The 22,783-nt window shown below is 50.7% G+C and overlaps 1 protein-coding gene across 5 annotated transcripts in view; it reads right to left on the bottom strand.

The window, feature by feature from the left end:
- The window catches only part of ORC5 (origin recognition complex subunit 5), an 85,427-nt gene that overhangs the window by 21,714 nt on the left and 40,930 nt on the right, over positions 1 to 22,783 (bottom strand). For all 5 annotated transcript variants that reach the window (XR_012724443.1, XM_075316314.1, XM_075316313.1 and 2 more), the window contains one exon: positions 128 to 258. Coding sequence is in view for 4 of the 5 variants with exons in the window: in XM_075316314.1 (XP_075172429.1) it covers positions 128 to 258 (131 nt within the window). In the remaining variant the exon portion in view is untranslated. The remainder of the gene's footprint in view (positions 1 to 127; positions 259 to 22,783) is intronic.

Genomic DNA, 22,783 nt, shown 5'->3' on the forward strand with positions numbered 1-22,783 from the left:
GGATCGCTGGTAAGTTTCTTAGTGTGACTGGACCTGGAGATTGTTACTCAACCTGCTGATTACATTAATATTTCCAATTCAGAAAGACCCATTAACATTACAGCATTACACTGATCAGAAGGCTCACCAGATGCCGGAGCTCCTTTATGTCTCTGCAGACAGTGTAGAAAACGCCCAGCAGAATATTGATGAATGACGCATAGAATTCAGGCGAGTATTCTTCAGGATGATCACTGGACAATATCTTCTGTAGTTCAGCTAAAAAATGGCCAAAAGAGGAGTATTATAACATTACTACAAGTAAAAGACAGTTCAGCAGTTCTGATGATGAAAAGACAGAAGCGAAACTCCGGGCACGTGGCATTAGTGACACTGATCAGTGGGCTATGCCGCAGCAGAAGACCAGACCGGGATCCACCACTTACAGTGAAGGTTGGGCAACTAACGCAATAAAGGCCCTAAACTGTACAGATAAAGCTTGAAAAAAACCCAAAACATTCTTTGAAGACTCTTGGCATGGTGGCATCACACAGAGTCTAGATTAGATACTACAGCGGATCACCTGAGGATCTTCGTCAGCTATTCTCATCCATTCATGGAGCTGTTCTTTTCCCCTTACAGTCTTCGCTCAACCATAACTTATTTTTTAATGTTTATTTGGCTGCTTAGGTCCTTGTTTTTCTACAAGGAATTGTAGATATATTTATACATTAACTATATAGGAAAAGCCCCCTTTCAGAAAATCCCAGGCACAGAATTTTTTTTTTTTTATAACAAACAAAAACTGCTTTACTCACCCTCTCATGGTCTAGCCCTGAGTCTCTGCCGGTGTGCAATTTAGGTGTCGGTATCTAATTTAGGCTGCCCAGCCAATTACTGAGCTTAGTGGCTTTGCCCATGTAGACAGAACACCCTGCTTGGAGCCGCTGCGCTCAGGTACCGGATGCGATGCCGCTGCAGTCAATATCAGACACAGGGAGCAGCAGAGACTCAGCAGCGGATCTAGGGAGGATGGGTGAAGCACAGTTTGTTTGTTTTTTTTTTATACCAAACGAGATTTTCTGAAAGGGGACATCCCTTTTAAATATTAGTACTCCTGGGGTTGTTTTACTTATTAACATTTTTTTTTTTAACCTCTTTATGACTTCATTTTTATTTCTATTGTCACATTCAAAGAGCCTTAAGAAATTTTTATTTTTCAATTGACATAGCATGAGGGATTTTTTTGCAGGATGAGTAGTATTTATCATTATAAATATTTTGGAATACATATAGCTTATTAACTAACTTTTGTTACCTATTTATGGTAAAGAATCTATATTAAAAATAAATAAAAAAAAACAAAACAGCATTTCCTGCGATATGTGGATTATGGGGGGTTGTGTATAATTTTGTGTAGGTTCATATTTTGTGGCGTGGTGCTCTGACCATTCTGTGTATTCCTTGTGTGTACATTGTCCTGTTTGCAGGTTAATCACCCCCTGCTGGGCTCTGGTCCCTAAGGGGTACTTCACACACCGCGAGATCGCTACTGAGATCGCTGCTGAGTCACGTTTTTTGTGATGCAGCAGTGACCTCATCAGCGATCTCGCTGTGTGTGACACTGAGCAGCGATCTGGCCCCTGCTGTGAGATCGCTGCTCGTTACACACAGTACTGGTTCGTTTTTTTATTGTTGCTCTCCCGCTGATAAGCACACATCGCTGTGTGTGACAGCGAGAAAGCAACAATCCTGAATGTGAAGGGAACAGGAGCCGGCGTCTGACAGCCTGCGGTAAGCTGTAACCAAGGTAAACATCGGGTAACCAAGGTGGTTCCCGATATTTACCTTCGTTACCAGCCTCCGCAGCTCTCACGCTGCCAGTGTCGGCTCCTGCTCCCTGCACACACTAAGTTAAGCGGTGTGAGCTGGTAACTAAGGTAAACATCGGGTAACCATACCCGATGTTTACCTTAGTTACCAGTGTCCGCAGCTTCCAGACGCCGGCTCCGTGCAAGCGCAGCGTCGCTTGCACGTCGCTGCTGGCTGGGGGCTGGTCACTGGTCGCTGGTGAGATCTGCCTGTTTGACAGCTCACCAGCGACCATGTAGCGATGCAGCAGCGATCCTGACCAGGTCAGATCGCTGGTCGGATCGCTGCTGCATCGCTAAAGTGTGAAGGTACCCTAAGTCTGGGGAAGGGAGGCCTGGGATCCACCTAAACTCTCTGCTTACCTGGGGGATTATTTATTCTGGTTGAGAAAGACAAGAGACAAGCAGGAAGATTCATCCTCTTTAGTTTTCAGTGGCAACATTGTGTGTGGTATGTACAAATTTTTAATAAATTTGTTATCTCACTTTTTGGAAGGCATAATGAATAAAACATTCATAAATGTTATATTACATATATACTTATAGATTTGTAAACGCCGTGTAGGATAATTAACATATAATCTTTAATCTGCAGGTGAATACAATTACAACGATTCCAGATTTATATAGTCTTTGCAGAGAAAAAAAATATTTAAAAAATCTTTTTTGTTTGTTGTTCGCTATATTCTTAGACCCATAACTTTTATTTTTCCAGATACACTGATGTTTTAGGGCTGGTTTTTTTTTTGTGTGTGGGACAAAACTAGTTTTCAATTTTTTGGGGGTATATCCGATCAGCCGACATGTGCGGCTAACAGGCGCAGGTGGATTAGAGATCCACTGGCACCTGCCTACCACTTAGATTGCGCTGTCAAATACTGACAAAGCGATATAAATGGCCACGGTGGGAATTGCTACATTCCCTGCTGCCCACAAAAGAAGGGAATTTTGTTACTTACCGTAAATTCCTTTTCTTCTAGCTCCTATTGGGAGACCCAGACGATTGGGTGTATAGCTACTGCCTCCGGAGGCCACACAAAGCATTACACTAAAAAGTGTAAGGCCCCTCCCCTTCTGGCTATACACCCCCAGTGGGATCACTGGCTCACCAGTTTTAGTGCAAAAGCAAGAAGGAGGAAAGCCAATAACTGGTTTAAACAAATTCACTCCGAGTAACATCGGAGAACTGAAAAACCGTTCAACATGAACAACATGTGTACCCGAAACAACCCAAAAATCCCGAAGGACAACAGGGCGGGTGCTGGGTCTCCCAATAGGAGCTAGAAGAAAAGGAATTTACGGTAAGTAACAAAATTCCCTTCTTCTTCGTCGCTCCATTGGGAGACCCAGACGATTGGGACGTCCAAAAGCTGTCCCTGGGTGGGTAAAGAAATACCTCATGTTAGAGCTGCGAAGACAGCCCTCCCCTACGGGGAGGCAACTGCCGCCTGCAGGACTCTTCTACCTAGGCTGGCGTCCGCCGAAGCATAGGTATGCACCTGATAATGTTTGGTGAAAGTGTGCAGACTCGACCAGGTAGCTGCCTGGCACACCTGTTGAGCCGTAGCCTGGTGACGTAATGCCCAGGAAGCACCCACAGCTCTGGTTGAATGGGCCTTCAGCCCTGATGGAACCGGAAGCCCAGCAGAACGGTAGGCTTCAAGAATTGGTTCCTTGATCCATCGAGCCAGGGCGGCCTTAGAAGCCTGCGACCCTTTGCGCTGACCAGCGACAAGGACAAAAAGTGCATCCGAACGGCGCAAGGGCGCCGTGCGGGAAATGTAGATTCTGAGTGCTCTCACCAGATCTAACAAATGTAAATCCTTCTCATACCGATGAACTGCATGAGGACAAAACGAAGGCAAGGAGATATCCTGATTAAGATGAAAAGAGGATACCACCTTCGGGAGAAACTCCTGAATGGGGCGCAGCACTACCTTGTCCTGGTGGAAGACCAGGAAGGGAGTCCTGGATGACAGCGCTGCCAGCTCAGACACTCTCCGAAGAGATGTGATCGCTACCAGAAAAGCCACGTTCTGGGATAGTCTAGAAAGTGAAACCTCCCTCAGAGGCTCGAAGGGCGGCTTCTGGAGGGCAACTAGTACCCTGTTCAGATCCCATGGATCTAACGGCCGCTTGCACGGGGGAACGATATGGCAAACCCCCTGTAGGAACGTGCGCACCATAGGAAGGCGTGCCAAACGCCTCTGAAAAAAGACGGATAGCGCCGATACCTGACCTTTAAGGGAGCCGAGCGCCAAACCTTTTTCTAACCCAGATAGCAGGAAAGAAAGAAAGGTAGGCAATGCAAATGGCCAGGGAGACACTCCCTGAGCAGAGCACCAGGATAAGAATATCCTCCACGTTCTGTGGTTCTTAGCGGACGTGGGCTTCCTAGCCTGTCTCATGGTGGCAACGACCCCGTGGAATAATCCTGAAGACGCTAGGATCCAGGACTCAATGGCCACACAGTCAGGTTCAGGGCCGCAGAATTCCGATGGAAAAAAGGCCCTTGGGACAGTAAGTCTGGTCGGTCTGGTAGTGCCCACGGTTGGCCGACCGTGAGCTGCCACAGATCCGGACACCACGCCCTCCTCGGCCAGTCTGGGGCGACGAGTATGACGCGGCTGCAATCGGATCTGATCTTGCGTAGCACTCTGGGCAAGGGTGCCAGAGGTGGAAACACATAAGGGAGCCGGAACTGCGACCAATCTTGCGCTAGGGCGTCTGCCGCCAGCGCTCTTTGATCGCGAGACCGTGCCATGAAGGTTGGGACCTTGTTGTTGTGCCGGGACGCCATTAGGTCGACGTCCGGCCTTCCCCAGCGGCGACAGATTTCCTGAAACACGTCCGGGTGAAGGGACCATTCCCCTGCGTCCATGCCCTGGCGACTGAGGAAGTCTGCCTCCCAGTTTTCTACGCCGGGGATGTGAACTGCGGATACGGTGGAGGCCGTGGCATCCACCCACATCAGAATCCGCCGGACTTCCTGGAAGGCTTGCCGACTGCGTGTCCCCCCTTGGTGATTGATGTATGCCACCGCTGTGGAGTTGTCCGATTGAAGTCGGATCTGCTTTCTTTCCAGCCACTGCTGGAAGGCTAGTAGGGCAAGATACACTGCTCTGATTACCAGAACATTGATCTGAAGGGTGGACTCCTGCTGAGTCCACGGACCCTGAGCCCTGTGGTGGAGAAAAACCGCTCCCCACCCTGACAGACTCGCGTCTGTCGTGACCACCGCCCAAGACGGTGGTAGGAAGGATCTTCCCTGTGATAATGAGGTGGGAAGAAGCCACCATTGCAGAGAGTCCTTGCCGTCTGTGAAAGGGATACTTTCCTGTACAGGGATGTTGACTTCCCGTCTCATTGGCGGAGAATGTCCCATTGAAGTGGACGCAGAAGAAACTGCGCAAACGGAACCGCCTCCATTGCCACTATCTTCCCGAGGAAGTGCATGAGGCGTCTTAAGAAGTGCGACTGACCTTGAAGGAGAGTCTGCACCCCAGTCTGTAGTGACTGCTGCTTGTCCAGCGGAAGCTTCACTACCGCTGAGAGGGTATGAAAACTCCATGCCAAGATACGTTAGTGATTGGGTCGTGACAGGTTTGACTTTGAGAAGTTGATGATCCACCCGAACGTCTGGAGAGTCTCCAGCGCAACATTCAGGCTGAGTTGGCATGCCTCTTGAGAGGGTGCCTTGACAAGTAGATCGTCCAAGTAAGGGATCACAGAGTGTCCCTGTGAGTGCAAGACTGCTACCACTGCCGTCATGACCTTGGCGAACACCCGTGGGGCTGTCGCCAGCCCGAATGGCAGAGCTACGAACTGAAGATGGTCGTTTCCTATCACGAAATGTAGAAAAACATTGGTGCTCTGTAGCAATCGGCACGTGGAGATAAGCATCTTAGATGTCTATTGATGCTAGGAAATTTCCTTGAGACATTGAGGCAATGACGGAGCGGAGGGTATCATCCGGAACCGCCTGGCCTCCACGTGCTTGTTGAGCAGTTTTAGGTCCAGAACGGAACGGAAAGAGCCATCCTTGTTTGGCACCACAACCAGATTGGAGGAAAACCGTGTCTTGTTCCTGAAGAGGAACCGGGATTACCACTCCTTCTGCCTGCAGAAGAGCATCTGCTCGGTGGGGAGGTGGGGACGTTCTGAAGAATCGAGTCGGAGGACGAGAACAGAACTCTGTCCTGTGCACGTGGGCACACTGTCCCTCACCCACCGGTCTGTGACCTGTGGCAGCTAAAAGTCGCCAAAGGCGAGCGAGTCTGCCATCAACCGCGGATGCGGAAAGATGAGAGAGCTGAGAGTCATGAGGAGACCGCCTTGGTAGCGGTTCCTCCGGCTGCCTTCCTTGGGCGTGATTGAGCCCGGCCGGCAGCTGAGTCCCTCTGAGGCTTTTCAGCCCTTTTGGACGAGGACAATTGGGACCTGCCCGAGCCTGGGAAGGACCGAAACCTCGGCTGTCCTTCCAGGACAGCATTAATAGGGTAAGTCGCAATGCAGACATTGCGAGGTTACGGACGCCCCTGCGGCACAGATGTACCTGTGCTCAAGACCAGCTGCACAAGAACAGCTGAAAAGCTTAGGGTGCCCATACGGCTGTGAATGCCGGAGCAACCGACACGCCGATAGCCTCATAGACAGATTTGAACCAGAGTCCATCTGTCTGTCAATGGCATCTGTAAGTGAAGTCCCATCTCCACTGCAACTATGGCTCTAGCCGCAAGCCTGGAGATTGGAGAATCCACCTTTGGACCCTGGGTCCAACGCCTGACCACGTCAGGGGGAAAGTGATAACGTGTATCCTTAATACGTTTGGAGAAAACGCTTATCTGGGAAGCGTGGTGTTCCTGGACTGCTTCTCTGAAGTCAGCGTGGCCAGAACAATACTCAATATACGTTTGAGCTACTGAAATGGGACTTCTCCTGCTGTGAAGCTGACTCCTCCGCTGGGGGAGCTGAGGGAGAAAAGATCCAACATTCGATTGATGGACGCTATAGGATCATTCCTTATGGCGTCACCATCCGGTGTATCCGGAGTGAGAGCGGTGTCAGGATCAAAGTCCTGATGAGCTACGTCTGCCTCATCATACAGAGAGCCTCCTGGGACCCCCCCGGAGCACCGATTTTAATCCGAGTGAGGGTGGCCAGGGAGCAATGATCCAGATTGCCCATGGCCTGTCCGGACTGCAAGTCTCTATCCCATTGCAACTCCGTCCCTGTCCTTGGACAGGGTTGAGAGGTGGTTCTTTTGGCCACGGCAAGTAGAGACCCCGGCTGACCAAGTGCTCCAGGGGAGCATTGCACACAATGGGGTTCAGTGCCGTGGAACAGTATCACATGCAGTAAAAACAGCATCGAAAGCCTGTGTTGCTTATATGCTGCTGCCGACTTATAGAGCCAAGAATGGCGACCGTACAGTGCAATGTATATTATACAAGCATAAAGTACAAATGAACACTGCAGCACATGCAATACAAGCAGCATAGAAAGCCTGCTTTTCTGCTGCTGTAGACTAGCCATCTAGGGGAATGTAGCCCAGAATAGCGACCATACAGTTCAATGTATAGCATACAAGCATAAGTACAAATGAACACTGCAACACCTGCAATGCAAGCAGCATAGAAAAAAACCTGTGCCTCAGCACCTTGCTTTTCTGCTGCTGTAGTCTAGCCATTCTATGGCGAATATAGCCAAGACTAGCGACCGTACAGTGCAGTGTATAGCATACAAGCATAAATACACATGAACACTTCAGTACGTGCAATACAAGCAGCATAGAAAGCCTGTGCCTTAGCACCCATGCTTTCCTGCTGCTGATGTGTCGCCATCTAAGAGGGCATATAGCCCAAAATAGCGACCTATGCAGTGTACTTAAAATACAAATAGACAAACTGCGGTATTTAGTGTCAGCACCCCAGGTGCCGCTTACCGCCCGCCTATAAGCGGGTGTGTGGTCGCCCTAGTCCTGTTGGTTGCCCAGAGTCCGTTCTCTCAGCTCGGGCTGCAGGAATGGCTGCCGGCGTCTTCTCCAGCTCGTGTGAGTAGAGGCGGGCCGTGGGCGTGCCCCAAGTCAGAGCGGGAAACCGGCGTCCCACAGTGTCTAGTGAGAGGGCTGGGGCATGTAAATAAGGCTCCAGCCCTCGGCGCTGCTGATTGTACAGCGTCTCTCCCCTACCCTGATTGACAGGGTGGGGGCGGGAACGAAGCTGAGCTAGGCCGCAAAGAAGGGAATTTTGTTTACTTACCGTAAATTCCTTTTCTTCTAGCTCCAATTGGGAGACCCAGACAGTGGGTGTATAGCTACTGCCTCTGGAGGCCGCACAAAGAACTACACTTAAAAGTGTAAGGCCCCTCCCCTTCTGGCTATACACCCTCCCGTAGGAGTACGGATTCCTCAGTTTTAGTACCAAAGCAAGAAGGAGGAAAGCCAATAACAGTTTCAAAAACAAATTCAATCCGATAACAAGATCGGAGAACTTAAGAAACAACATGAACAACATGTGCACCCGAAAAACGAAACCCTAAGAACAAATAGGGCGGGTGCTGGGTCTCCCAATTGGAGCTAGAAGAAAAGGAATTTACGGTAAGTAAACAAAATTCCCTTCTTCTTTTTCGCTCCTAATTGGGAGACCCAGACAGTGGGACGTCCAAAAGCAGTCCCTGGGTGGGTAAAAAGATACCACATGAACGGGCTGTCAGACAGCCTCTTCCTACAGGTGGGCCACCGCCGCCTGAAGGACCTGTCTACCTAGGCTGGCATCTGCCGAAGCGTAGGTATGCACTTGATAGTGTTTGGTAAACGTGTGCAGACTCGACCAGGTAGCCGCCTGGCACACTTGCTGAGCCGTAGCCTGATGCCGCAATGCCCAGGACGCACCCACGGCTCTGGTAGAATGGGCCTTCAGTCCAGATGGAATCGGAAGCCCAGCAGAACGGTATGTGTGAAGAATTGGTTCCTTGATCCACCGCGCCAGGGTGGATTTGGAAGCTTGCGATCCCTTATGCTGACCAGCGACTAGGACAAAGAGCGCATCAGAACGGCGTAGAGACGCCGTGCGAGAAATGTAAATCCTGAGTGCTCTCACCAGGTCCAACAGATGTAAACCCTTTTCAAATTGGTGAACTGGATGCGGACACAAAGATGGCAAAGTGATATCCTGATTGAGATGAAAGGAAGAAACCACCTTGGGAGAAAACTCTGGAATTGGACGCAGTACTACCTTGTCTTGGTGAAACACCAGGAAGGGAGATTTGCAAGATAACGCCGCTAGCTCGGACACTCTTCGAAGAGACGTGACCGCCACAAGAAAAACTACCTTTTGTGAAAGCCGAGAAAGGGAAACCTCTTTCAAAGGCTCGAAAGGCGGCTTCTGGAGAGCAATGAGAACCTTGTTCAGATCCCAGGGTTCCAATGGCCGTCTGTAAGGAGGAACGATATGAGAAACTCCTTGGAGAAACGTGCGTACTTTAGAAAGCCGTGCCAAGCGCTTCTGAAAGAATACGGATAGCGCGGAGACTTGACCCTTAAGAGAGCTAAGCGACAAACCTTTTTCCAACCCAGACTGCAGGAAGGAAAGAAAAATTGGCAATGCAAATGGCCAGGGAGAAAACCCTTGAGCCAAGCACCACGCTAAGAATATCTTCCACGTCCTGTGATAGATCTTAGCTGAGGATGGTTTTCTAGCCTGTCTCATTGTGGCAACAACTTCATGAGATAAACCTGAGGCCGCTAGGATCCAGGACTCAATGGCCACACAGTCAGGTTCAGGGCCGCAGAATTCAGATGGAAAAACGGCCCTTGAGACAGAAAATCTGGACGGTCTGGTAGTGTCCACGGTTGGCCTACCGTGAGATGCCACAGATCCGGGTACCACGACCTTCTTGGCCAATCTGGAGCGACGAGTATGGCTCGATGGCAGTCGGACCTGATTTTCCGGAGAACTCTGGGTAACAATGCTAGAGGTGGGAACACATAGGGGAGTCGGAATTGCGACCAATCCTGAACCAAGGCGTCTGCCGCCAGTGCTCGGTGATCGTGAGACCGTGCCATGAAATCTGGGACCTTGTTGTTGTGCCGTGACGCCATCAGATCGACGTCCGGCGTCCCCCAGCGGCAACAGATCTGCTGAAACACGTCCGGGTGAAGGGACCATTCTCCTGCGTCCATGCCCTGGCGACTGAGAAAGTCTGCTTCCCAGTTTTCCACGCCTGGGATGTGAACTGCGGATATGGTGGACGCTCTGCTTTCCACCCACGTCAAAATCCGCTGGACTTCTTGAAAAGCTTGGCGACTGCGTGTTCCCCCTTGGTGGTTGATGTACGCCACCGCCGTGGAATTGTCCGACTGAATCCGAATCTGCTTGCCTTCCAGCCATTGTTGGAAGGCTCGCAGGGCAAGATAGATTGCTCTGATTTCCAGAACATTGATCTGCAGGGTGGACTCTTCCTGAGTCCACGTCCCCTGAGCCCTGTGGTGGAGAAACACCGCTCCCCACCCTGATAGGCTCGCATCCGTCGTGACCACTGCCCAGGACGGGGGAAGGAACGACTTTCCCTGTGACAATGAGGTGGGGAGAAGCCACCAACGCAGAGAGTCCTTGGCAGTCTGAGAGAGGGAGACAGTCCTGTCGAGGGACGTCGATTTCCCATCCCATTGGCGTAGAATGTCCCATTGTAGAGGGCGCAGATGAAACTGCGCGAACGGGACTGCCTCCATTGCTGCTACCATCTTTCCTAGGAAATGCATGAGGCGCCTCAGTGAGTGCGACTGGCTCTGAAGGAGAGATTGCACTCCAGTCCGTAGCGAGCACTGCTTGTCCAGTGGAAGCTTCACTATCGCTGAGAGAGTATGAAACTCCATGCCAAGATAAGTCAGAGATTGGGTCGGGGTTAGATGAGACTTTGGAAAGTTGATAATCCACCCGAAACTCTGGAGAGTGTCTAGTGCCACCTTCAGACTGTGCTGGCATGCCTCTTGAGAGGGTGCCTTTATAAGCAGGTCGTCTAGATACGGGATGACCGAGTGACCCTGCGAGTGCAGAACAGCTACTACTGCTGCCATGACTTTGGTGAAGACCCGGGGGGCTGTTGCCAGACCGAAAGGTAACGCTACGAACTGCAGGTGTTCGTCGTGTATGACGAAGCGTAGGAAACGCTGATGCTCTGGTGCAATCGGCACGTGGAGATACGCATCTTTGATATCTATTGATGCTAGAAAATCTCCTTGAGACATTGAGGCTATGACGGAGCGTAGGGATTCCATCCGGAACCTCCTGACTTTTACGTGTCTGTTGAGCGACTTTAGATCCAGGACGGGTCGATACGATCCGTCCTTTTTTGGGACCACAAACAGATTGGAGTAAAAACCGTGACCTTGTTCCTGAAGAGGGACGGAGGTCACCACTCCTTCCACCTTTAGAGCGGCCACCGCCTGCAACAGAGCATCGGCTCGGTCTGGTGGTGGAGAAGTTCTGAAGAAACGAGTTGGCGGACGAGAACTGAACTCTATCCTGTACCCGTGAGACAGAATATCCCTCACCCAACGGTCTTTGACGCGTGACAGCCAAATGTCGCCAAAGTGGGAAAGCCTCCCACCGACCGCGGGTGTGGGAATCGGAGACTGCAAGTCAGGAGGACGCCGTCTTGGCAACGGTTCCTCCGGCTGTCCTTTTTGGGCGTGACTGAGACCTCCAAGAATCTGAGCGTCTCTGGTCTTTTTGAGTCTTTTTTGACGAGGCGAATTGGGACCTGCCCGGTCCTCGAAAGGACCGATAACCAGACTGACCCTTCCTCTGTTGGGGTTTGGTTTGTCTGTGTTGCGGTAAGGATGAGTCCTTACCCTTGGAGTGTTTGATGATTTCATCCAAACGCTCTCCAAACAATCGGTCACGAGAAAAAGGCAAATTGGTTAAGCACTTCTTGGAATGAGAATCTGCTTTCCAATGTCTCAACCACAGGGCCCTACGCAAAACAACGGAGTTGGCTGACGCCACTGCCGTGCGGCTTGTAGCGTCAAGAACAGCATTAATCGCGTACGACGCGAATGCCGCCATTTGCGAGGTCAATGGTGCTACCTGCGGGGCAAATGCACGTGTGACTGAGTCGACTTGCGCAAGCCCGGCTGAGATAGCTTGGAGTGCCCATACGGCCGCAAAAGATGGCGCTAACGACGCTCCAATCGCTTCATAGATGGATTTCAGCCAGAGCTCCATCTGCCTGTCAGTGGCATCTTTAAGTGCCGCTCCATCTTCAACTGCAACCAAGGATCTAGCTGCAAGCCTGGAAATTGGAGGATCCACTTTTGGACACTGGGTCCAACCCTTGACCACCTCAGGGGGAAAAGGATAGCGTGTATCTTTAAGCCGTTTAGAAAGAAGGGAATTTTGTTTACTTACCGTAAATTCCTTTTCTTCTAGCTCCAATTGGGAGACCCAGACAATTGGGTGTATAGCTATTGCCTCCGGAGGCCACACAAAGTATTACACTTAAAAGTGTAAGGCCCCTCCCCTTCTGGCTATACACCCCCAGTGGGATCACTGGCTCACCAGTTTTAGTGCCAAAGCAAGAAGGAGGAAAGCCAATAACTGGTTTAAAGACCAATTCAATCCGAGGAAACATCGGAGAACTGAACCATACCACATGAACAACATGTGTACCCGAAAAAACAGAAAAACCCCGAGAAAACAGGGCGGGTGCTGGGTCTCCCAATTGGAGCTAGAAGAAAAGGAATTTACGGTAAGTAAACAAAATTCCCTTCTTCTTTTTCGCTCCTAATTGGGAGACCCAGACAATTGGGACGTCCAAAAGCAGTCCCTGGGTGGGTAAAAGAATACCTCGTGATAGGGCCGTCAAACAGCCCTTTCCTACAGGTGGGCAATCGCCGCCTGAAGGACTTATCTACCTAGGCTGGCGTCTGCCGAAGCGTAGGTATGCACCTGAAAATGCTTGGTAAAAGTATGCAGACTCAATCAGGTAGGTGCCTGACACACCTGCTGAGCCGTAGCCTGGTGCAGTAATGCCCAGGATGCACCCACGGCTCTGGTAGAATGGGCCTTCAGCCTTGAGAGAACCAGAAGCCCAGTAGAACTGTAGGTTTCAAGAATTGGTTCCTCGATCCCCCGAGCCAGGGTGGATTCAGAAGCTTGCGACTGTTTACGCCGACCAGCGACAAGGACAAAGAGTGCATCCGGGTGGCGCAGGAGCGCCATGCGGGAAGTAGAACCTGAGTGCTCTCACCAGAACCAACAGATGCAAATCCTTCTGAAATTGATGGACTGGACGAGGACACAAAGAAGGTGAGGTGATATCCTGATTGATATGAAAGTGGGATACCACCTTAGGGAGAAATTCCGGAATCGGACGCAGAACTACCCTGTCCTGGTGAAGGACCAGGAAGGGAGATTTGTATGAGAGCGTTGCTAGCTCGGAAACTCTCCTAAGAGACGAGACCGTTACTAGAAGGCCACTTCCCGAGAAAAGCGGGAAGGGAGACCTCTTTCAAAGGCTCGAAAGGCGGCATCTGGAGAGCAATTAGAACCTTGTTCAGATCCCAGGGCTCTAACGGCCGCCTGTACGGAGTGCTGAGAAGACAAACTCCCCGTAGGAACGTGCGTACCTGAGGAAGTCGTTTCTGAAAAAATACAGATAGCGCTGAGACTTGTCCCTAAAGGGAACTGAGCGACAACCCTTTTTCCAACCTAGATTGCAGGAAGAAAGGAAACATAGACGATGCAACCGGCCAGGGAGAAACACCCTGCGCCGAGCACCGAGATAAGAATATCTTCCACGTCCTGTGGTCAATCTTGGCGGACGTTGGTATGCTAGCCTGTCTCATGGTGGCAACCACGTCCTGAGGTAATCCTGACGACACTAGGTTCCAGGACTCAAAGCCACACCATCAGGTTGAGGGCCGTAGAATTCAAATGGAAGAATGGCCCTTGAGACAGCCAGTCTGATTGGTCTGGTAGTGCCCCCGGTTAGCCTACCGTGAGGCACCACAGAACCGGGAACCACAACATCCTCGGCCAATCTGTAGCGACGAGGATGGCGCGGCCGCAGTCGGTCCTGATCTAACGCAGCACTCTGGGCAACAATGCCAGAGGTGGCACATAAGGTAGCTGGAACTGCGACCAATGCTGAACTAAGGCGTCTGCCGCCAGAGCTCGATGATTGTGAAACCGTGCCATGAAGCTGGCACATTGTTGTTGTGCCGTGACGCCATTAGATCGACGTCCGGCCTCTGTCAGCGGCGCCAGATCTCCTGAAACCCGTCCGGGTGAAGAGACCATACCCTTTCGGCCCCACCCCGGCGACTTAGGAAGTCAGCTTCCTAGTTTTCCACGCCTGGGATGTGAACTGTGGATATGGTGGATGCCGTGTCTTCCACCCACATCAGAACCTGCCGGACTTCCTGGAAGGCTTGCCGGTTGCGCGTTCTTCCTTGGTGGTTGATGTATGCCACCGCTGTGGAGTTGTCCGACTGAAGTCGGATTTGCTTGCTTTCCAGCTGCTGTTGGAAGGTTTGTAGGGCAAGATACACTGCTCTGTGTTCAAGAACATTGATCTGAAGGGTGGACTCTTGCTGAGTCCACGTACCCTGAGCGCTGTGGTGGAGAAAAACTGCTCCCCACCCTGATAGACTCGCGTCTGTCGTAACTATCGCCCAGGATGGGGATAGGAAGGACCTTCTTTTTGACCATGAGGTGGGAAGAAGCCACCACCGTAGAGATCCCTTGGGCGCCTGAGAAAGAAAGACGACTCTGTTGAGGGAGGTCGACTCCCCGTCCCATTGGCGGAGAATGTCACATTGTAGTGGACGCAGATGAAACTGCGCGAAAAGAACTGCCTCCATTGCTACCATCTTACGTAGGAAGTGCATGAGGCGTCTTAATGTGTGCGACTGGTTCTTAAAGAAGAGATTGCAGCCCGTAGTGAATGCTGTTTGTCTAGCGGAAGCTTCACTATCGCTGAGAGAGTATGAAACTCCATGCCTAGATATGTTAGCGATAGGGTCGGGGTCGGATCTGACTTTAAAAAGTTGATGATCCACCCAAAACTCTAGAGAGTCTCCAGCGCAACGTTCGGGCAGTGTCGGCATGTTTCCTAAGAGAGTGCCTTGACAAGTAGATCGTCTAAATATGGGATCACAGAGTGACCCTGAGAGTGCAGGACTGTGACTACTGCTGCCCTGACCTTGGCGAAGACCAGTGGTACTGTCGCTAGCCGGAAGGTAGAGCTACGAACAGAAGGTGTTCGTCTCCTATAACGAAGCGTAGAAACGCTAGTGCTCTGGATCAATCGGCACGTGTGGATAAGCATCCTTGATGCCTAATGATGCTAGGAAATCTCCTTGGGACATTGAGGCGATGACATGGCGGAGGGATTCCATCCGGAACCGCCTGGTGTCCACGAGCTTGCTGAGCAGTTTTAGATCCAGAACGGGACGGAACGGCCCGTTCTTATAGGCACCGCAAATAATTTGGGGTAAAAACCGTGACCTTGTTCCTGAAGAGGAACGGGGGTCATCACTCTTTCTGCCTATAGAGTGCACCCTGTTTGCAGAAGAGCAGCGGCTCGGCCGGGAGGTGGAGAAGTTCTGAAGAATCGAGTTGGAGGACGAGAAGTGAGCTCTATCCTGTACCCGTGAGACAGAATGTCTCACACCCAACGGTCATTGACCTATGGCAGCTAAATATCGCCAAGGCGGGAGAGCCTGCTACCGACCGAGGATGCGGAGAGAGGAGGCCGCAAGTCATGAGGAAGCCGCCTTGGAAGCGGGTTTTCAGACTGTCTCTTTTTTGGGCGTGACTGAGCCCGCCAAGAATCTGAGCTCCTCTGATCCTTTTGAGTCCACATTGGACGAGGAAAAATGGGACCTGCCCGAGCCTCGAAAAGACCGAAACCCCGACTGCCTCCTGCTCTGTTGGGGTTTGTTGTGTCCGGGCTGAGGAAAGGATGAATCCTTACCCCTGGACTGTTTAATGGTTACATCCAAACGCTCACCAAACAGTCGGTCAGCAGAAAAAGGCAACTGGTTAAGCACCCTTTTTTGGAAGCAGAATCTGCCTTCCATTCACTTAACGAGCAGACCAGGCTCTGCTTAAAAACACGGAGTAGCGGAGGCTACTGCCGCACGGTTCGCAGAGTCTAGGGCAACCTGAATCGCGTAAGAAACAAATGCAGACATTTGAGAGGTTAAGGATGCCACCTGCGGCACAGATGTACGTGTAACCGTGTCAATCTGTGTAAGACAAGCTGAAATAGCTTGGAGTGCCCCAAGGGTGAGAATGCTGGAGCCAACGGTGCGCCGACAGCCTCATAGATGGATTTAGACCAGAGATCCATCTGTCTGTCAGTGGCATCTTTAAGTGCAGCTCCATCTCCCACTGCAACTATGGATCTAGCTACAAGCCTGGAGATTGGAGGATGCCGCTTGGGACACTGGGTCCAGTCCTTGACCACGTCAGGGGGCAGGGATAACGTGTATCCTAAGCCGTTTGGAGAAGCGCATATCTGGATAAGTGTGGTGTTCCTGGACTGCCTCTCTGAAGGCAGAGTGGTCCAGAAAAATACGTGAAGCTGACTCCTCCACTGGAGGAGCTGGGTGAGAAATAACCAACATTCTATTGATGGACGCTATAAGATTATTCACTATGGCGTCACCATTAGGTGTATCCAGATTGAGAGCGGTCTCAGGATCAGAATCCTGAGCCGCTACTTCCGTCTCATTACACAGAGAGTCCTTCTGCTAGGACCCTGATGAAACCGAGGGCCGCTCATAGTGAGCCCGCTTAGGCTGTCTGGGACTGACGTCTGTGCAGAGCCGTGACTCTGGGATGCGTGTGACATTCCCGGAGCTGTTAGTTGTTCACACTGAGGGGGGCCATGGATCAATGATTCAACAGTGCCCATGTTGTGAGAGACATGTCCGGACTGCTAGGCTTCTAGTATCATAGCCCTAGTCTCAGAAAATCTGTCAGTAAATACTGCAGACACCGTCCTCATCCTCTGGCCATTAGCAGAGACTCCGGCTGAGTTGGATACAATGGGGGTCTATGTAACCTGCCGGCCGTATAGCCGTACATGCTGTACCGGCTGCATAGAAAAAACATGTGGTTCTGCACCTTTGTTTTACACAGAGAATATGCTGATAACTCCTCCGCACAATCCAGGAGGGTATATACAACGTGCGACCAAACAGTGCAATGTATATAGTACAAGCATATCTATAAGTGCACTTCTGCACTAGTGGGGTTAGCACCACAGGTGCTGCTTAACGCCCGTTGCAGCGATTGTGTGACTATCAGAATGCCAGGGTCTTCCACACTTGTCTCTGTATCGTACAGAAACTGACACTAATGGCTGCCGGCGTCCTGTGTAGAGAAGGAAGCCGTGGGCGTGCCTGAGAAAGTGCGGGAATCCGGTTTCACAGTGCACACAGTGAGAGGGGTGGAGTATGCAAAACATACTCCAGCTCTCAGCGCTGCTGTGCTATGCAGCGTCACGCCCCTACCCTGACTGTCAGGCCTGTGGGCGGTAACGAAGGGAGACTAGGCCCAGAAGCCGGGGACTCGAGTTAATAAGCGCGGCCGGCATATCAGTGCTGGCCGGCGCGGAAGTCCCCGGCGCACCACAAATCCCAGCGGCGCCTTAAATAAAAACGGCAGCGGCGGTTAGCGCGGTAGTCACCCAATACACTAACACACCCAGCAACGCTGTGGTGTGCGATGGCACTAGTGCGGACAGCGCCGCTGTCCCTGGCGCACTAACACACCCAGCAGTGCTGCCGTGTGTCTGCGCGGTCCCCACAGGGACACAGAGTACCTCCATGTAGCAGGGCCATGTCCCTGAAGATACTCCGCTCCATGTCCAGCAGATACCAGGGGCTGTGGATGGAGCACGGCCTCAGTGCCTGGAGACCAGTAAATCCCACTTCACCCAGAGCCCTGTAAAAAGGGATGGGGAAGGAAGCAGCATGTGGGCTCCAGCCTCCGTACCCGCAATGGGTACCTCAACCTTAACAAACACCTCCGACATGAAGTGGGGTGAGAAGGGAGCATGCTGGGGGCCCTCGTATGGGCCCTCTTTTCTTCCATCCGACATAGTCAGCAGCTGCTGCTGACTAAACAGTGGAGCTATGCGTGGATGTGTTGCCTCCTTCGCACAAAGCACAAAACTGGTGAGCCAGTGATCCCACTGGGGGTGTATAGCCAGAAGGGGAGGGGCCTTACACTTTTAAGTGTAATACTTTGTGTGGCCTCCGGAGGCAATAGCTATACACCCAATTGTCTGGGTCTCCCAATTAGGAGCGAAAAAGAAAACGCCTTTCAGGATAAGCGTGGGGTTTCTGGATTGCGTCTCTAAAGTCAGCGTGGTCCAGAAAAGTGCTTAATGTACGCTTAGGGTATCTGAAATGGATTCTCTCGTGCTGCGAAGCTGACTCCTCTACAAGAGGAGCTGGTGGGGAAATATTTAACATCTTATTGATGTTAAATATAAGATCATTAACTATGGCGTCACCATCTGGTGTATCTAGATTGAGAGCGGTCCCAGGATCAGAATCCTGATCAGTTACGTCCGCCTCATCACCCATAGATTCATCTCGCTGGGATCCTGACCATTGAGATGAATGTGAAGGCCCGTCATAGCGAGCCCGCTTAGGCTGCCCGGGGCCATCGTCCGAGTCAGAGTCTTCACCCTGAGGTGTATGTGCCCGTCCCGGAGCTTGGAGGTAATTCAGCTGAGGGGGACCAGGGGGCAATGATTGCACAGTGTCCGTGGCCTGAAGTACAGGCCTAGCTCGCAATGTGTCAAGAATTTGTGACATAGTGAGAGACATTCTGTCAGCAAAAGCTGCAAACTCAGTTCCTGTCACCTGGACAGCATTCACAGGTGGTACACCCTGGGTCACGTCCAGCAGAGGTCCCGACTGTGCAAGCGCCGCAGGGGCCGAGCACTGCACACAATGGGGGTCCGTGGAGCCTGCCGGTAGAAAAGTCCCACATGCGGTGCAGGAAGCATATAATGTCTGTGCCTTGGCACCCTTGCGTTTTACGGACGACATGCTGCTGGCTCTCTGCAATGTGAGAGAGTCTATAGCCAAAGGGCGACCAGCGCTATGCAATACAAAGTATTTGTAGAAACAAAATACTAAGAATACTACTGGCACAAGAGGGGGTGAGCCCTGAGGGCTGCTTACCGCCCGCTGAATAGCGGGTAAGAGGCGCAGAATTCCTTGTCTGGGTCTCCCCGGCTCCCCTCTGCAGCTCAGCGTGTCAGCAGGAATGGCTGCCGGCGTCTGTGGAGAGGGGCGGTCCGTGGGAGTTCCTAAACAAAAGTGCGGGAAACAGTGTCCCCTCTGTGCCGATTGTGAGGGCTGGAGTATGTAAAAACGACTCCAGCCCTCGGCGCTGATGCACTGACCAGCGTCCCGCCCCTCTCCTGACTGGCAGGTCTGGGGGCGGGAACGAACGGAAGCAGGCCGCAAAAGCCGGGGACTCGAGTTATCAGCGCGGCCGCCGTAAAAGCGCGGCCCGCGCTGAAGTCCCCGGCGCACCACAAGTGCCAGCCGCGCCGCAGTCCCAGCGGCCGGCGCGACCGATTCCCAGAAGTGTGCCTGCTTCAGCGAAGCTGAATGAGGCCATGGCACAAGCGCCGCAGCGCTGATGTCCCCGGCGCACTACAACACCCAGCATGCTGCGGTGTGAGCGCCAAATGCACGGGGACACAGAGTACCTTGAGGAAGCAGGGCCATGTCCCTGATGTACTCCGCTCCATCCAGCATCTTCTCCAGGGGCTGTAGATGGAGCACGGTCTCAGTGCCTGGAGACCAGTAAATCCCACTTCACCCAGAGCCCTGTAAAAAGGGATGGGGAAGGAATCAGCATGTGGGCTCCTGCCGCCGTACCCGCAATGGGTACCTCAACCTTACAAACACCTCCGACATACAGTGGGGTGAGAAGGGAGCATGCTGGGAGCCCTGTATGGGCCCTCTTTTCTTCCATCCGACATAGTCAGCAGCTGCTGCTGACTAAAAACAATGGAGCTATGCGTGCGTGTCTGACCTCCTGCGCACAAAGCTAAAACTGAGGAATCCGTACTCCTACGGGAGGGTGTATAGCCAGAAGGGGAGGGGCCTTACACTTTTAAGTGTAGTTCTTTGTGCGGCCTCCAGAGGCAGTAGCTATACACCCACTGTCTGGGTCTCCCAATTAGGAGCGAAAAAGAAAGCCGGGGACTGGATTTATAAGCGCCGCCGCCGTAAAAGCGCGGTTGGCGCTAAGTCCCCGGCGCACTACAAGTCCCAGCCGCGCCGCCGCTCCCGGAGCGTCCGGCGCGGTAGTTCCCAATAAATAAAGTCACTCAGCTAGGCTGCAGTGACTGTAACCCTTTACTGTCCCCGGCGCACTAGCACACCCAGCAAGTCTGGAGTGTGCTGTGCCTGTGTGTACGGGGACACAGAGTACCTGAATGGTGCAGGGCCATGTCCCTGAACGGCACTCCCGCTCCACATCCAGCAGGTTCAATGGGTCTGTGGATGGAGCCCGGCCTCAGGGCTTTGGGGCCGGTAAGATCCCACTTCCTCAGAGCCCCTCAGGGGGATGGGGAAGGAAAACAGCATGTGGGCTCCAGCCGCCGTACCAGCAATAGGTACCTCAACCTTACAAACCACCAGTGGGGTGAGAAGGGAGCATGCTGGGGGCCCCATATGGGCCCTCTTTTCTTCCATCCGATATAGTCAGCAGCTACTGCTGACTAAACAGTGGAGCTATGCGTGGATGTCTGACCTCCTTCGCACAAAGCCGAAAACTGGTGAGCCAGTGATCCCACTGGGGGTGTATAGCCAGAAGGGGAGGGGCCTTACACTTTTTAGTGTAATGCTTTGTGTGGCCTCCCGAGGCAGTAGCTATACACCCAATCGTCTGGGTCTCCCAATGGAGCGACGAAGAAATGGTATTATTAAAAACTTTAGATCAAGACACAAAAAATAAGCCATCACTGAGCCCCAGATCTGAAAAAAATGAGAATGTTACGGATCTAGGAAAATGGTGCTAAAAGTGCTGTTCATTTTTTGGAAAAACGTCTGAATTTGTTGGTATCTACAAACTCGTACCAAACTGAGGCATCATACTGACACCTAATGTTTACCATATAGTGAACAGGGTGAATAAAAGACCCCAAAAGCAAACATGCAATTGCACTTTTTTTCCCCAATTTCATCGCACTTGGATTTTTTTTTCCGTTTTCCAGTACACTATTTGGTAAAACTAATGGTTTTATTCAAAAGTACAACTTGGTTCTCAAAAAACAACCCCTCATGTGGCAATATTGAAGGAAGAATAAAAAAAAAAGTTATGGCTCTTGGAAGAAGGGGAGAAAAATTGTTTGGGTGAAGGGGTTAAAGTCCGCTCTCCAATCACAATTGCATTCACAAAATGTAAAGGTGACCATATCTATCTTCCCATTGATAGGTATTCTTTAGTCACAAGGCCTGCAAGGTCTCATATCCACCCTATACATATACATGCTATCAATAGGTATTGATTCTACTTCACCAAAGGTGAAAAATAAGTAGGAGCTGCTTAATCCCACTATTAGTGGGGAGGTCTGAGAGGAGATCTGGGAATCCCCCCTTTTAGGTCTCACCCATGGTGAACAAAAAATGATTCAATTATATATTATTCACCAAGCCTCTCTAACCCCATCAAGGTTGCACTGATTGGGTAGATTACCCTCTTCTGACAGTCTGTGGTGTCACACCTTAAACGCAGATTCCTGGCACATGGTTTGGGCTTGTCCAATTATTCTCCCCCTCTGGCCGAGTATAGTCACCTTTCTATCCTCTCTGATATCCATTCTCGTTCCACTAGATCCTAAAATATGTTTAGTTGGCTACTGGAGGAGGAAAAATGGAGGCATCATACCAAATCTTTCTTAGAAAAACTATTTCTTGCCAGGAAATCTATAGCTACAAAATGGATGTGTAATTCTCCCCCAACGTTAAGTGTCTTCTTCTTCTTCTGTTTCCATAAACATATTAATCACATATGAGAAAGCAGTGTATCATAACAGAGGATGCCATCAGAAATTTGATAAGAAATGGGACATATGGAACTCATCAGTGCAGATGGTCTTTCACAATTGAAGGAAAGAAAAATTCTTCAGCTCACCTGTTGCCCGGACTGCTGGACCTTGCAGGTGCCTAGGATCCGTCGGTGAGTCCCAACCGGTTAGTGGATGAAGGAAATAGGAAAAATGATCCGGCACTGATTCTCCTTTTAAGATAAAATCTCCAAAGTCTTTATTAGAAATATTAAAAACATCGTGAAGGCCGAGTATGAATCTTTACATGGAAACTTTACGCGTTTCGGACTACACCATAAAAACAACTGGAGTCCTTAATCATAACATGTAAAGACTTTGGAGATTTTATCTTAAAAGGAGAATCAGTGCCGGATCATTTTTCCTATTTCCTTCTTTCACAATTGAGGTATTCTTTATACTAAGCTACATATAGTTTGAAGATGTAGGTGGGAATCTTATAGTGGGCAACAAAAGGTTTTATTGTTAGATATGAACAGTTTCAATTCTGAGCTTGTACTTTAGGTTTGATGTTAGAAGAGTAACAAGTATATTGTTTCTACTATGCTTCTTCAACACAACATGGGTTTTAATTGCCTTGCTAATACCATGCTATGTAATGATGCGTGTACCTGAGCGGCTCCTTTATATATATGCCTTTTGAAGAACAATGCATATTGTTGTACTTTTCTTTCCTACTTCTAAACAAGTCTTTTGGAATACATGTATTATTGTTATGTAACAGTTTTCAATAAAACAATTTAAAAAAAAATGTTTACTTTCTTCTTGCCCTCTCCTTTTCTTACTTTGGTAGCCCAATATGTCTGAATTTTGAAAAG

This window comes from Anomaloglossus baeobatrachus, chromosome 6 (assembly GCF_048569485.1).
Source record: "Anomaloglossus baeobatrachus isolate aAnoBae1 chromosome 6, aAnoBae1.hap1, whole genome shotgun sequence".
NCBI classification, from domain to species: domain Eukaryota; kingdom Metazoa; phylum Chordata; class Amphibia; order Anura; family Aromobatidae; genus Anomaloglossus; species Anomaloglossus baeobatrachus.